This window comes from Cupressus sempervirens, chromosome 9, assembly GCF_028749045.1.
Source record: "Cupressus sempervirens isolate cs-2001-9-10 chromosome 9, ASM2874904v1, whole genome shotgun sequence".
In the NCBI taxonomy this organism is placed as follows: Eukaryota; Viridiplantae; Streptophyta; class Pinopsida; order Cupressales; family Cupressaceae; genus Cupressus; species Cupressus sempervirens.
The window spans coordinates 718,224,049-718,238,737 of record NC_143126.1 but is presented as its reverse complement, the minus strand read 5'-3'; the positions used below and the strand labels follow the sequence as shown (position 1 = coordinate 718,238,737).

General features: G+C 34.1%; 1 protein-coding gene across 1 annotated transcript; it reads left to right on the top strand.

Annotated features, from left to right (window-relative positions):
* The first annotated feature begins 2,847 nt into the window (after nucleotides 1-2,847).
* On the top strand, nucleotides 2,848-3,800 carry LOC149540740 (uncharacterized). The gene has a single exon (XM_089799705.1). The coding sequence runs from the start codon at nucleotides 2,905-2,907 to the stop codon at nucleotides 3,553-3,555; it is 651 nt and encodes a 216-aa protein (XP_089655831.1). The 5' UTR covers nucleotides 2,848-2,904; the 3' UTR covers nucleotides 3,556-3,800.
* Nucleotides 3,801-14,689: the final 10,889 nt, after the last annotated feature.

Sequence of the window (14,689 nt, the reverse complement as noted above, 5' to 3'; positions counted from 1 at the left end):
TTTTCGGGCAGGGGCAGGAGAAAAAATGGTCTGTCCAATAATTAATTTCTAGAATCCCGTTTAAAATGCCTTCGCGTACATTTCGCTTGAATTTCGCATGGGAAATGCATTTTGTATAATTCCCCACATTTCCACAAGACAATTCATGGTACATTATTTTTCGCCTAGGGGCCTGGATTATGACTTTAATCAACTTGTTTTGAGATTTTTGTTAAGGTAGAAGTGAACTTCTAGAACGTAAAGGAACAAATTTTGATTTAAATTTTATTAGTTATTTATTGTTGATTATAGAATATGCTAAAAGTGTGCAAAAGTAGCTTAGGTTGGGTTTGGTATTCATTTAATTGGGATACGTAAAAGCTTATGTTGATTATAGAATATGCTAAGAGTGTGCAAAAATAGCTTAGGTTGGGTTTGGTATTCATTTCATTGGGATAGATAGGGCTTTTATGATTAGTTTGTTCTTTACGTGTTTAGAAAAGTGTCAAATGATATTTAATAGGTAATTCTGATCGCAACCTACTAGAACTTTGGCTTAATAATTTTGATTAGAATTGAAATGCAACACATCAAATGACATCATATTGATAGGGATAACTTTGAATTCAATCACAAGTGTAAAGAGTATTGCAATGTTCTAATGTGATATTAGTTAGGAAATCAAAGCTTGTTGAAAAAGAGATATGTGACTAAAGTATGTTGGGTTCTACTTAGTATTATGAGAAGGGCACATGTAATCTTAAGAAACGTAAGGCTCATCGTGAATACTAGTGGGGAGTGAATAATAGATGATTCTAAATTTTCTTACTTTTTTTCCTTCTATTAAAATAACTCTTTTATGATTTGAATGTAGTGAATTAGAACTAGAATCATAAATAAAATGGTGGTAGTAGTTGTAACAGGGCATGCAAGAGATAAAACTAAAGTTTAAAAGTTATTAGTGTATAATCCTTGGTTACGTATAGTGTTTGAATACCAAATATGAATTTCTAATTTTATAGGAGAATGGATAATACATAAGAAATATGGTTTGAGGCTTCTTCTTAAAGATGGAACCATGAAATATGAGCATAATCACCTTGAGATGTGTGACATATTAGAGTTAGAGATTTGTTGCTCGTAAGGAAAAATTTGCTTATGCAAGAAACCATGCATTTAATTCTAAAATAGGTCTTCATCTCTTTTAATAGATTTTTGTTATTTGAAGTGAATTTTGTTAGGAAAACTAATGGTCTGCTAAGGTGAATTAACTTAAGTGAATCCATAACTTGGTAAAGAATCATTTTTTGAAATCAAAAGGAGGTTTGGGATAGTTTGCAAGTGAGTTTGGCTAACCGAAGGCAAGAAATAAGAGAGATTCACAAGATACAATTTTTATTTTTTTCATATAGTAGTGAGTCAAAGGTTAATTTTATAGGCTTTTATGGTAGACTCTAGTATGAGCATTAGTTAGATATAGATCCATAGAACTTGTCATTTTTTTAGGCACTTAAGAATCCACTTTGGTTGAAGAAGAGATTATATAAATAAAAGTTGATGGTCAAAATTGAGTTGTAAACCTAACCTCTCCCATTTGAAGATAAAAGTTGACATTCTAAGGAATTATAATATGATTGAGAAGTTTTTTTTTTAAATTAAAAATAATTATAAGATTAGGTCTCAGGATGGTGGAAATGCAAAATCAATTATGACCATGTGTTAAAAACACTCCCACCCAAAAAGGATATGCACTTTTCAATCTTACTTTCTACCTCCACCATGGTATGGATGCCAATATATATATATATATATATATATATATATATATATATATATATCAAGAAAATGAAAATGAAAATAGAGAAAATAAATAAAGAGAAAAAGATAGAGAATATTTAGAAGAGAATAGTTAAAGAAATAATTTAGAGTCCACTTATGAAATACAAATAGTTTAGGAATGATTAGTTAGCAAGACCATTGTGATTTGTCAATTATTACTAGAGATATTTCTTACAATTTAACCATCTATATCTTGTTTGAAACTTTTTGTCATCTTAAATTTCAAAATAAGATACTATTCCGCATTATTTTTAATGTGATATTACATATTTTTCTTCATACAAAATAAAGTATAAAGACTAGTCAATGAAAATAAGTTATACCTAGTTTTGTGAGTGTTCAAAGGTATAAAACAGTATCGAATTGCTTGATTCTATGAATCAAAATGCGTCCCTGAGTCAATAGTCCTTAGTCTACTATTGAAGTTGAATGATTCTTAATGAGCCTTTAACAAGAAATCAAGTCTTATTGAGCGTGGGACTCCAAAATTGCAAGAAATAAGGTCAAAGATCGTGCCTTAAAATGAAATTGAATAACATCCTTGACTCTGACAAAGAAATTGCAGCTTAAGACTTTTACTCTCATATCAAAACAACTTCTCATAGATTTTTTGAAAAAAATCCACACCCACTAGCAATTGTAAAAGGCAAAAGCAAAACAAAAACCACCTAGCTAACCAAGGTAGAAGTTCATACCGTAGAGAATGGGCGGCCAAAATTTCCATTTTAGTTCAAAATTCCGCAGCATTCCCACTTGAACCGAAACGTCAAAGGGCGCCGTCAAAGTAATACAACGTACAAAACAAGTAGGGGCTCCACACAAGGCAAAAAGAGAAGGACAAAGGGCCTCCACATTTTGGTCAAGAAAAACCTGCAGTTGACTCGAAGAAGTGAGTCATGGAAGAAGAACAAGAAAGATGTTTTACTCATGGACGCCTCTTCTTTGACTCATTCAATTCCCCTCCACTCGTGTGCAACTCTTCCCTTCTTATATACCTACCTTGTGCAACCCTCCTTCCTTGCACCTTCCCAACTGGGTTTCCTTGAAACTTCTCACATATCTATCTGGTTCAGCTCTATATTCACAATGGGAAATCATACTTCTTGTGTTGTTTCTAACCCCAAACAAACTTCCATTCAATTACTTCATTCAGATGGGAATATGGAGATCATTAGCAAACCAATACTTGCTAGTGTAATAATGGAGAGTTTGCCTGAACATGTTGTTTGCCATTCAGATTCTTTTTACATAGGGCAAAAAATACCGGCCCTTTCTCCCAAGGATGAACTTAAAATGGGTCACAAGTATTTCCTTTTGCCCAAACAATCCTTTCAATCCGTTCTATCTTTGGTATCATTGGCTTCATTCATATCTCCCCACAAGATGGCCATTAACTCTGGTGTGGTTCCTTCTAACTGCAGTTTGGGGAGGCCCATGTTGAAGAACCCATTTGAAATAGAGAAGAGTAGTGAAGGAGGGCTGAGGATCAAAGTGTGTTCAGAGTTCATAACAAAGCTTATTGAGGATGGGAGGTTCAGCAATAAGGAGCCTACTGATGTTAGCAGTACTACAGAAGAGGGGCTTTGTAATACTCCTCAGCTGCAAAAAGATTATGCGCAGTTGGTCACATCAAGAAACCAGGTTTGGAAGCCAAAGCTTGATACAATTCAGGAAAAGGAGAAAATTGGTAGATTTAAGATCAATAGGAGCCATAAGGGTTTGCTTCTAAGCCGTTGATTGATGGGCTTGATGAAGATGGGGTTTGATATATTGATTGGTTTCAGCATAAAGCATGAATGAGATTTTGTGCATGTTGAAGAAAGAAGAAAGAAATCATCTGGTCTTGGAGGTTGCCCTCTTTGACCATTGTTGTAGATTATTGAGATCCATTGGCCATTTGTAAATATGAAAGGTGATTCTTGGTGTATTCCTATTTTAATCACAATTGATTACAGGAAATACAAGAAAAGATAGTTGTTGAATCTGTTCTAGGCCTTTTATATTTCTATTTCAAAAAAAATTAGAAAATTACAAAATGGATTTGTCTGACAGATCTATTGGAAAAATACCCAATTAAAATTGAAAGCGATTATACAACTACTGATTTTGTTTGGAGAATTATAAGACGAGATGGTTTCATAATCTTATTTTCTATTTTATTTATAGAATTACAAGAATGGTTTGTCTGATAGATCATTGAGTGTGATCTGAAACATCAATTGAAAAAATACCCACTTAAAATTAAAGCAATTATACAGCCATAGATTTTATTTGGAGAATTATAAGAATAGGTGGTGTAATAGATCATTGAGAGTGTGATCTCAAATGGAGATTGAAAATTGTATCCAGTTATAATTGAAAGGATCATACAATTAATTATATGAAATGATAACTGTACTAAGTTGTTGAATCTGTTCTTGGTCTTTTACATTTTTATTTTATTTATAAAATTGTAAAAATGGTTTATCTGATAGATCATTGAATGTGATCTCAAACATCAATTGAAAAAATATCCACTTAAAACCCATTACAAAAATTACAAAAACAGATAAGATAACTGTAATATAAATTGTTGGGTCTCATTCTTGATATTTTTATTTTTCTATTTTATTATTACAAACAAAATTATAAGAATACTGTGTATGATAGATCACCGAGGGTGATTTGAAATGTCAATTGAAAAATATATCCATTCAAAATCAAAAGCTATTATATTATCATTTACAAGATCTACAAGAAAGGATACAGTTGGCCTGATATATGAGAGAATGTAATCTGTAACATGGATAGAAGATATACCCAGTCAAAATCGAAAGCAATGATTAACAAGATTTACATGAAAGGCTAACTGTGATGTCTTCTAGTTTTTATCTTCTGATCTCTATTTTATTTACAGACTTACAATAATATATGACATGATAGATTATTGAATGCCCAAACATCGTTAAAACATATACCCAGTTAAACTAAAAGTTTATCATACAATCAAGAATAATGAAAAAAGACAACTTTACTGAATTGCAGGTCTTAGTTTTGGTATCTTCATTTTACATATAGAATTACAAAAATAATTGTCATAATAGATTAGTGAGTATAATTTTTAAATGACAGTCATAAAAACACTACAAAAATTATAAGAAAAGATAACTGTACTACTTGATTGTTATGTAATTCAAGGTTTTAAATTTCATTAAGTTTATGATTTTCCCCATAAAGTTGATGGATCAAATTATAGCAGGTTGCTGTGGATACATGAGTATTTTCATCAGTATCACAGCTGTTATCTGTCTTTAGTAATTACTTTAGGCGTACAAGTACATATTTTCACCAGTATCACAGCTTTTAATTGTGTATAGTAGATACTTTAAGGTTGGAACTTGGATAAATCTCATCCTCAATTTGATCTATATTGAAAAATGAGGCCTGCATACTTTTTCTCATGATCATTCACGTGGTGGATAAATTGCGAATGCCTCACAACACAACTATTGACACTGCCCACCTTACCTATTAAGGCAGAAATGGTGCACTTTATCAGTCGCATTAATCTTTTTTTTTTTTTTTTTCTGGCACAGGTTAAGCTTGTATATTGAAAATCACAGAGAAGAAATATTGAAAATTTTATGAAATTTGGTCAATGGTGTCTTTTGTAGCAAATGGTGGGGTGCTCACAAAGTTCTAGTAGCTATTATAATAGCTAATTATATATTTTCAAATATTTTGAAGGATAGGTCAAATTTTAACAATATTTTGAGTGTTTATGTTTGTGACTTAGTTGCTTAGAGATATTATTTTGACTTATGGGGTAAAACATATTTTGTAGAACCATTGAGCGCATAAGAGTCATTTTAAAGTGTCATCCAATACATGGCCCTTGTTGCACTACGACTAGTTCGACATGCAACCTTAAACAAATGCATATTTCTAAAATTTAAAAGAAACTAGTTCTAAGTTATTCTTCATGCATGTGAAATTTTTAGCACTATCTTATTTTGTTTTCATCCATTTTTGGGGATCATTTTCCATCCAGACTTCTCGTCGTCCTCTTCAACTAACAATGTTCTGCATAAGTCCTTTGTGTTCCTAGTCTTCTCTACTCATAGATAATGGTTGTGCCCCACTCCCCCTTTGCAATTTGTTGCATATGTTCATCCTTTATCTATATGGAATCAAGGTTTTCATCAAAATGATTTATTTCACATGCTATGTAATTCACTTTATGTTATTAAATCATTACATAGCATGTGAAATGAATATAACATTATGGTTTTATTCAAGATCTCTAGTTTGTGGTCATGAAATACAATGGGCATATGATTATTTTTCCAATTCTTTAACTAGTTTCAAGATTACTCATCATGCATGCTCTCCAAGTGATTTTTTTTATTAGAATTAAAATGTTATACAATACAGTTGTTCGTCAAACAAACATAAGACAATACAAGATATCAAATTGTGATCAATATATCTATATATCTATATATCTAATACTAAAAATATATACTTGTAAAGGTCTAGTCATTGTCCTAATCTTCGCTATACATATATAATGATATCAAAAAGATAAGGATGGACATAATATGTTTCTAATCATTGGACCTATCCTATCAACCCAAGTCACACATCCAATGTGATCATCCATCCATCTAATTATTTAATATTCATGCACCATCTAAGCATATGGGTGCACAATCTTTCGGCTATAGGTACCAAGAAAGGGTTGGTGAAATGGAAAGGGTTAGCCTTTGTAGGTTCTTGAAAATCCTTAGCTTGTCTTGCCCTAAGAGTTTAATTTTTCCCAAGCTCTTTGTTGCTATTTCAAACTGAGATCTCTTGTTTGAGCGTTGGATCCAAGTATGACCATGGGAGATCTACCATCTTCCCAATTCAACCATACCATATTGTAAAAATTCTTTATTAACCTAAATGTGATATATAACTTCATTTCAATGCTATGCATAATGAGTCTTCTTTGAGACTCAGTAAGAGCTCTACATCTATCATTAAACAAATTATCATTTTTATACTTCTAAATAATCCAAAGTATTTCCCCAAGAAGATACGATAAAACAATATTACATGATTTTCTAAGGCTTAGAGTGTGACCAAAAGACAAATCTAAAATACTATTAATAGCATTAATCTAGTAATCCCATAAAGAATCCATATTTTGTTAGCAAAAATGCATTCAAAAAATAAGTGCTTCAAAGTTTAAGGGACTCTACACAAAATGCAGAAATTGAAGTCTCCATTTGGATGTTTCATAGGAAGTCTATGAAGAATTAACCCCTATAAGAAGCATTTTTTCTTAGGTTCAACTAGCCTACACCAAATGGACACTAATTGATTTCTCCACCATGAGAGTATTGCTCTTATCCTTATTTTGTCCTTGATGCCAAAACACTCACTACTTCTATATACATTTCTCATGACATTACTTAGAATGTATTAATTGGTTCTTCAGAACCCATGGCATACATACATACATGGCAATGATTGTTTTGGTTTGCATTGATTGTAATGCAATGCATGACTTCTATTAAAAAGAAGATTGTTTGAAGTGTTGATACCTATCATAGAATAATCATTATTTTGTCACTAATGTCAAACCTGCTACTTGCTAGTGAGACAAATTCTTTTTGGTCTGAATTTTATCATTTGATTGATTGATGAAGAGGATTTGAAAAGAAAGGATAACAAGAGTACCTAGAGAAAGGTTGAGTTATATGATATATAAAAGGAGCACTAAGACCAGATAAGACATTGATGATATGATGTATTGTTGATCTACTTAATGACAAAGCGAAAGGTTACTTAAGCTAAGACAAGAAGAAGACTATGTATCAAAATGTGTCTACCAAGCCTAACCGAGCAAACAGTGGAAGTCGAGTAACTTAGTTCAAGCCGAGCAGAATTTAGTATGTGTCGAGCAAAAATTTAGTGTGTGAAAAGAAAAGAGAGAAGTTAGTGGGTGTCGAGCATCAAAAAAATTAATAAGTGTCGAGCATCAGGGGCATAACAATAACGATCGAGCAAGGAAGACTTAGATCATGCCAAGCAACCTAGTGTTGGTCAAGCATCAAAAGACTATTATTGCTGAGTAACAACATGTTATTGTCGAGTGTCAATAAAATGAGTTCAATCAAAGATTTTACGAATATGAGCTAACAAAGTTGATTTCTTTAATTATGTAAAGTGTGTGGAAGATAAGTATGATGAGCTGGTGGTACAAAATTCAAGATAAACCATTTTTAGGTGAACCTAATGAGGATTATAAGAGAAGTTTCTAGAGGGAACATAATGGAAAGAGGGAGAATTTGATGAATCTCGCCTAACCCTAAGATGGACGATTGTGATTAAGAGTCAAAAGATCAAAATTCTCTTTAAGGGGATACGCGGCCAGAAGCAAAGTGTCAAGAGTGCGAACTAGAGAAAGACAAGAAGTCTGGAGGTGTTGCTTCATATGGTGGCTGAAGGAAAGAACCTCCTATTGACATATTAAGCAAGAAGGCTTAAGGAGTTGAAGGCTTGAAGGGTGAACAAGCAATCAGAGATGAAAGAAATAAATGCCAAGCAGAATGGAGGACTGAACAAGAAATTTTTAATCTGCAAGTGAGTTGTTTTGTTATCAGGTCAAGTCCTACTGCTACTTTCTAACCATTGTATTAGTCTGGATAAATCCTTTGCATTAAGGTTGACCTAACAGTCATTTATAAATCCTTTAACTGGGTGACATTCTAATGGAATGTTCTAAATTCCTCTAACAAGGCTCACTCATAATAGGGTGATTGAAATCCTTTAATCAAGGTCACATTTAACAGTGTGGATTGTAACCTTTAATAGGGTTGGCTCCTCACATGGCTCACTTCAGAAGAGTGAAAATAGATAGCAGGGTATATGCAAGATCATGGTGTGTCAAAAAGTGGCAATGTGAAATAAAGTTTGAAAACATCTAAAAGCGTTTCAAAATCTGCTCTGAGTTTTTTTCACCCATCCTGATACCAAACCTAGAAAGTAAGGCCCAACCCTTATCGGGTATCCAATATAATATAGGATACCCAATATTATCGGATATCCAATAATATCAGGTATCCGATATTATATCAGATACCCGATATTATATTGGATACTCGATAAATGACAGTGTTTTTTTTTTTTTAAAGCACAACCCACAGGTTGTGTTTCACAGTCATATATTGGGATTTAGGCATGGATATCCATTTTTCAATCGGCTACATGATAAAAGGTTTTTTCTTTTTTAAAAAAAAATCAATTTTAATATAAATTTTATTATAAAATTGTTAGTTTTAGTTGAATTTGTTAGAATTTAGGGTTTTTTTGATAGAAATTATTAAAATTTAGGTTTTTTTAAATATAAATTATGTTTTGCAAATTAATAGGAATGGCTTATCAAAATGATGACCATGAGGCAAAGAATATTGTTCCTCGTAACCCCCCACCAAATGATCTAGTCGCAAAATCGTCCACCAAATGATCCTTTACCCCCTCAAAACCATCCTAGAATCGAGGATTCGATAATTAAAAATCTCACCAAATTGAGGGCTTTGCGAACAACATATAATAATGTACCCGCATTGGCTCCTATGTTATCCACGTTAAACACCATAGTGGATAACATTGAAACCCTTACCAATGAACAAAATGTTTCTCTTCATTGGCATGACAAAATGTATGAGATGTTTGATGATGGCTTGGACTATGATGAGGTTGCAGCCCTCAATATAACCAAAGATGATTTGGCTGGCCTTTTTGCAAACCCAAAAACTAGTTTACCAGTCGACCGCAAAAAACCCAAACTATCGATTAAATGGTGCACAAATGACGCCATACGTGCAAACTTTTGGGATCGTTGGTGGATGGTTTTTGATATCCCTCCACATAGCAATTTAGAGGCACCATTTTATTTCCTTAGAAAATTGTATGCAGAATTTTTGTTGAAACTCAAAGTGAACTATTGGAGCATGAAGCCCAACATGGGTGTAGGACTAGGAGCTCCTTAGGATAGACCCTCTTCCCAGTAGAAGAAAGCTGGCACTTTTGTCCCCCCTACTGCTGTCTCCCCCCTCCTCGAGTGTAGCATCCTGATATTATCACAAAGGCTAGCTCTCATACCATTAGAGCCATTCATAGACTAAGTAGCCTATTCATATCTTAGGCTAGGTCAATCTTGCCTCCCCGTGTTGATGATGTTGGGACCAATTCATCATCGGCTAGCTCATCACACATTTGTGTGCCTCACACTTGCATTACGTGCAACAATATTTGCCTGGGTCCCATAGGTGATCTTCCTGAGTATCATTTTGTATTAGACAAGGATACACCAAACACGCGTGCAGAGGCTACAGACCCTGATGCAAGAGAGGAGGGGAATGCAGAGGCATGGACTCCTTCTATTTTGGTACGTGTATACATTTTTTTGTTATGACATATGCAATTTAAAGTTAATTTTTATAATAGAGTAATTTTAATTTTTAAGCCATACTGACTTATACACGTATGTGATCTTCATTCATGTTTAGTTGATGACCGAGGAAGACCTAAGACAGGTTGATGATGCCATGCTCTTGACCATTTCATTTGGCCTTGAGACATTTATGGTACATTATGTTGTGTTCTCATTATTTTTTCTATTTGATATTGTAGCATATATGGTTTCTAATCTTTCTTTTGTCTTGCAGGTACCACCTGTCCCTGGGGGACAAAGTGCAGGGGATGAGCTAGCACCCATTGACAAAGGAAAGGTAATTAGGTGCTTTCTATTTGATTAAATATTGATGCATTCTTGTAAAATGTTTGTGGTAATGAAATTTAATTACATTCTTTATTGTACATAGGGCATGGCTATTGGCGATGAGCCCATACAGATTTTGCGTTGTAGACACTCAGGCATTTCCATTTGCACTAAGAGCCCCATTGTATGTGTAAGTATCATTTATTTTTTATTTTCCTTATCTTCATAAATAAATTCAAAACTGATTTCTATGATATTAAAAACTACTATTTTGTATCTCATAGGAAACTCCTAGTGCACATGAGGTTCAACGGGAGAGTTTTGTATCTTTGATGATGTAGCCACTATATCCTAAGGAGGAGCCTACAATAGTAAGTTGTAGTTTGAATTCTTGATTAAATATGTTATAAATTTAGCATGCTATGAATTATAATTTTATAGTTTAAGTTGTAGATTCATCTGACAAACATATTTGAACATATATAGGCCACAATCAGCGAGGTACAAGCATTGCCGAGGGCATACAAGAGGACTCCTAACCGGCGCAAAAGGTTGACAAGAGAGGTATTTATTATGAAAGTTTAATAATATAAATCTTCGTTAAAAAAAAGATCATTATGCATTTGAGTAATTCAATGTTAGATACAAAAAATCATATAAATTATTGGAAATGATTGAAATAATTATAAGAAAAGTTGAGAGATTGCTGGAATAAAATATGGAACTAGTAAAGAATGTCCTCAATCATTGTTTTGTCATTGATGTCAAACTTGCTACTTGCAGGGATGACAACTGCTTTAGTGATCCAAATACTATCAATTAGTTGATTTTCAAGGTGGAGGCAATTAATAAGATGTAACTAAAATACCTAGAGAAAGGTTGAAGTTATGATGTTGGAATGAAGTACAAGGATCAGCTAAGCCATTGATGAAAGAATGTATTTGATGACACACTACAAAGAATGGGCACACTGAAACATATCAAAGATTTAAGGTTTTAACTAAGTCTTTTGTAAAGATCAAACTAAGTTCATTAGAGAGAAGGAGCCGGGCAAGCTAGTAAGAGCCGAGCAAGTTCTAGTTAATGTCGAGTAAACTTCAGATGTTGAGTGGTGCGGAGTAAGTTCAAGTGCCGAGTAAGTTCAAGTGCCGAGCAAGTTCAAGTGTCGAGTAAGTTCAAGTGCCGAGCAAGTTCAAGTTCCGAGCAAGTTCAAGTGCCGAGTAAGTTCAAGTGCCGAGCAAGTTCAAGTGCCAAGTAAGTTCAAGTGCTGAGTAAGTTCAAGTGTCGAGCAAGTTCAAGTGTCGAGCTGGTATAGGTGCCAAGTAACATAGAGGTGTCGAGCACCAGTAACTCAATAATGCCAAGTTGTTGCATTATTTAGGAAATCGAAGATTCACCAGATCTAAGCCGACAAGGTTGTTATCTAGAAATCTATGAATTAAAAGGAAGACAAGAATGATGAGTTGGTGGCACAGAACACCATGTAGAACATTTTTAAGATACAACTGGCAAAGTTTCAAGAAGAAAACAAGATATGAGGTAGATACATTGTATCCTACCTAATCAATTTTGAAACCCTAAAATCGAAGAGGGAGAATTGAGCGGTAAAGGAAAATTAGACTTCTATATAAGAAGACATAAGTTAATGAAAAAAAAGAGAGCGAGAGGGGATAGAAGGAAAAGAGACAGTGGTCAAGCATAAAAGCATGAAATGCTGAAGAATGTGCCTAGGAGAAGATAGCGCAGAAATTCTATTTGTATAGACGACCACAAAGATGATTGCATTGGCAGAATGAGTGAGAAGACTCAAGGAGACGAAGCTTGAGAGGAAGACAAGCAGTCAGAGCTAAAGAGATTAAAGTCAAGCATAAGGATTGAACTGAAAGTGTGATCTGAAATCTGCAAAGTATGTTGTAAGTTATATCAAATCAAAAGACCATTATTGTTACTTTCTAGCAATTGTAACTGTAAGTCTAAATCCTATGGACTTAGGTTGGTTTAACAGCCATTAGAAAAATCCTTTAACACGGTGACATTCCAAGTGAATGTTCTAAAGACCTTTAACCAGGCCCATTCCTAACAGTTTGGTGAAATCCTCTAACAAGGTCACATTTAACAGTGTGTTGTAAGGCTTTAACAGGGCATCACTTCAGAAGAGTGAGAATCAAGTAGCATGTTACTGGTGGTTTTTCCCAAATTGGGTTTCCACGTAAATCATTGTGTCATGTGTTGATCTTGAGTGTTTTATCTTTGCATGATGATTTACTGTAACTTGCTTATATGATTGATTTAAGTATGGATTCATTAAAAGTAGTAAAAAGGTATTAATAGGGCATTTGGACCTTGAATAACTGATTCACCCCCCCTCTCAGTTATTCTAAAGAATTCTAACAATTTAGTAGTCTAACTTTGGGTTTTCATTTTTTGTTTATGTAGGAGGCATCTGATCCACCTAGTGTAGCGAAGAGGCTGCATTTTGATCATCCACCAACACCCTAGGATAGTATAGTTTTCATAAGATGAATAATGAGACATTTTGAGATGGCATATGCCACATTGTTTACAAAAACATTGATATTCTACACATTCCGATGGCATAATCAGCCACATTTTGCATATGGATCTATGTATTTTGATATATATTTGTGTACTTTGTCTATGGATACATGATATTTGATATATATTTGTGTAATTTGTCTATGGATACATGTATTTTGATATTATTTTTTTTCATTTATGTGCACAATGATATACATATTAATTTAGTATCTATTATTGTTCAATTTATCATGGATCATGTGTATCGTTCATGTTTATGGAATATCATTAATTTTGATCATGTTTGTTATATTTGATTCAAATGCAATAATTTTTGAATAACATTTTAACAAACTTTATTATCAAATTTGGATGCAATGTTTAATTTGGAGTGTTATCATGAGATAAACACACTTGTTAACCTCTTACACAAGGTTCACATAACCCATACTAATCCACTTAACAAAATTGGCTTCATTAATGCATGCTATCATTTCACACCTTATATAGGTGTTTCCAACATTGTATGGTCATGCTCAAACCCCTAACTAACTCTTTGCACTCATTTTCACTTTGCAAGAAAAAGTTGCAAAATTGCAATTTTGCAATTTTGCAACTTTTGCAATTTTGAACAATTTTTGTTATAACTTTAAATTTTTAATTAGACAAGTTCACCAAACTTGGTAAGGGGTTATTGATAGCCCTCATGAGCTCCGAGTTACGACCCTCGAAAGATCAACCTCGAAATGCACTTAGAGCACCTTGGAGACTCCTCGGTATGGGGTGGCCGCAGACAATGGATGGTCTCTGTGGCCAAAACAAGGGTGTCACTATGGTTCACCTACCCATCTAGAGCTAATTCCACTAATGATTCGATGCCAAGATTAGCTATTTCAAAGTTACGCTATGGTGCACCTATGAATTGAGGCACACTATGAGTTTTGGCATCGAGCGAGATCGTTGTGCCGAATCTAAATGAAATGTGATCTCTTTAAAATGAGATAGATTATTTTAGGCCTTGAAATCACTATCTTGTAGAATTTAACTTTTCATCAATAGCCCTCATGAGCTCCGAGTTACGACCCTCAAAAGATCAACCTTGAAATGTACTTAGAGCACCTTGGAGACTACTTGGTACGGGGTGGTCACGGACAATGGATGGTCTTCGTGGCTAGAAAAAGGGTGTCACTAGGGTTCACCCATTCATCCGAAGCTAATGGTGCTAATGATTCGATGCCAAGATCATTGGTTTCAAAGTTACACTGTGGTGCACCTATGAACTGAGGCACACTATAAGTTTTGGCATCAAGTGAGATCGCTATGTCGAATCCAAAAGGAATGTGATCTCTCAAAAATGAGATAGGTTATTTTAGGCCTCGACATCACCATCCTGTAAAATTTGGTGTTTCATCGATAGCCCTCATGAGATCCGAGTTACAACCCTCGAAAGATCGACCTCGAAATGCTCTTAAAGCACCTTGGAGACTCCTCGGTAGAGGGTGGCCGCAGATGATGGATGGTCTCGGTGGTTGGAACAAGGGTGTTACTAGGGTTCACCTGCCCATCCGGAGCTAATGGTGA

Coding starts and splice junctions, on each gene's coding strand:
- LOC149540740 (XM_089799705.1), top strand. CDS start 2,905: ATGGGAAATCATACTTCTTGTGTTGTTTCTAACCCCAAACAAACTTCC.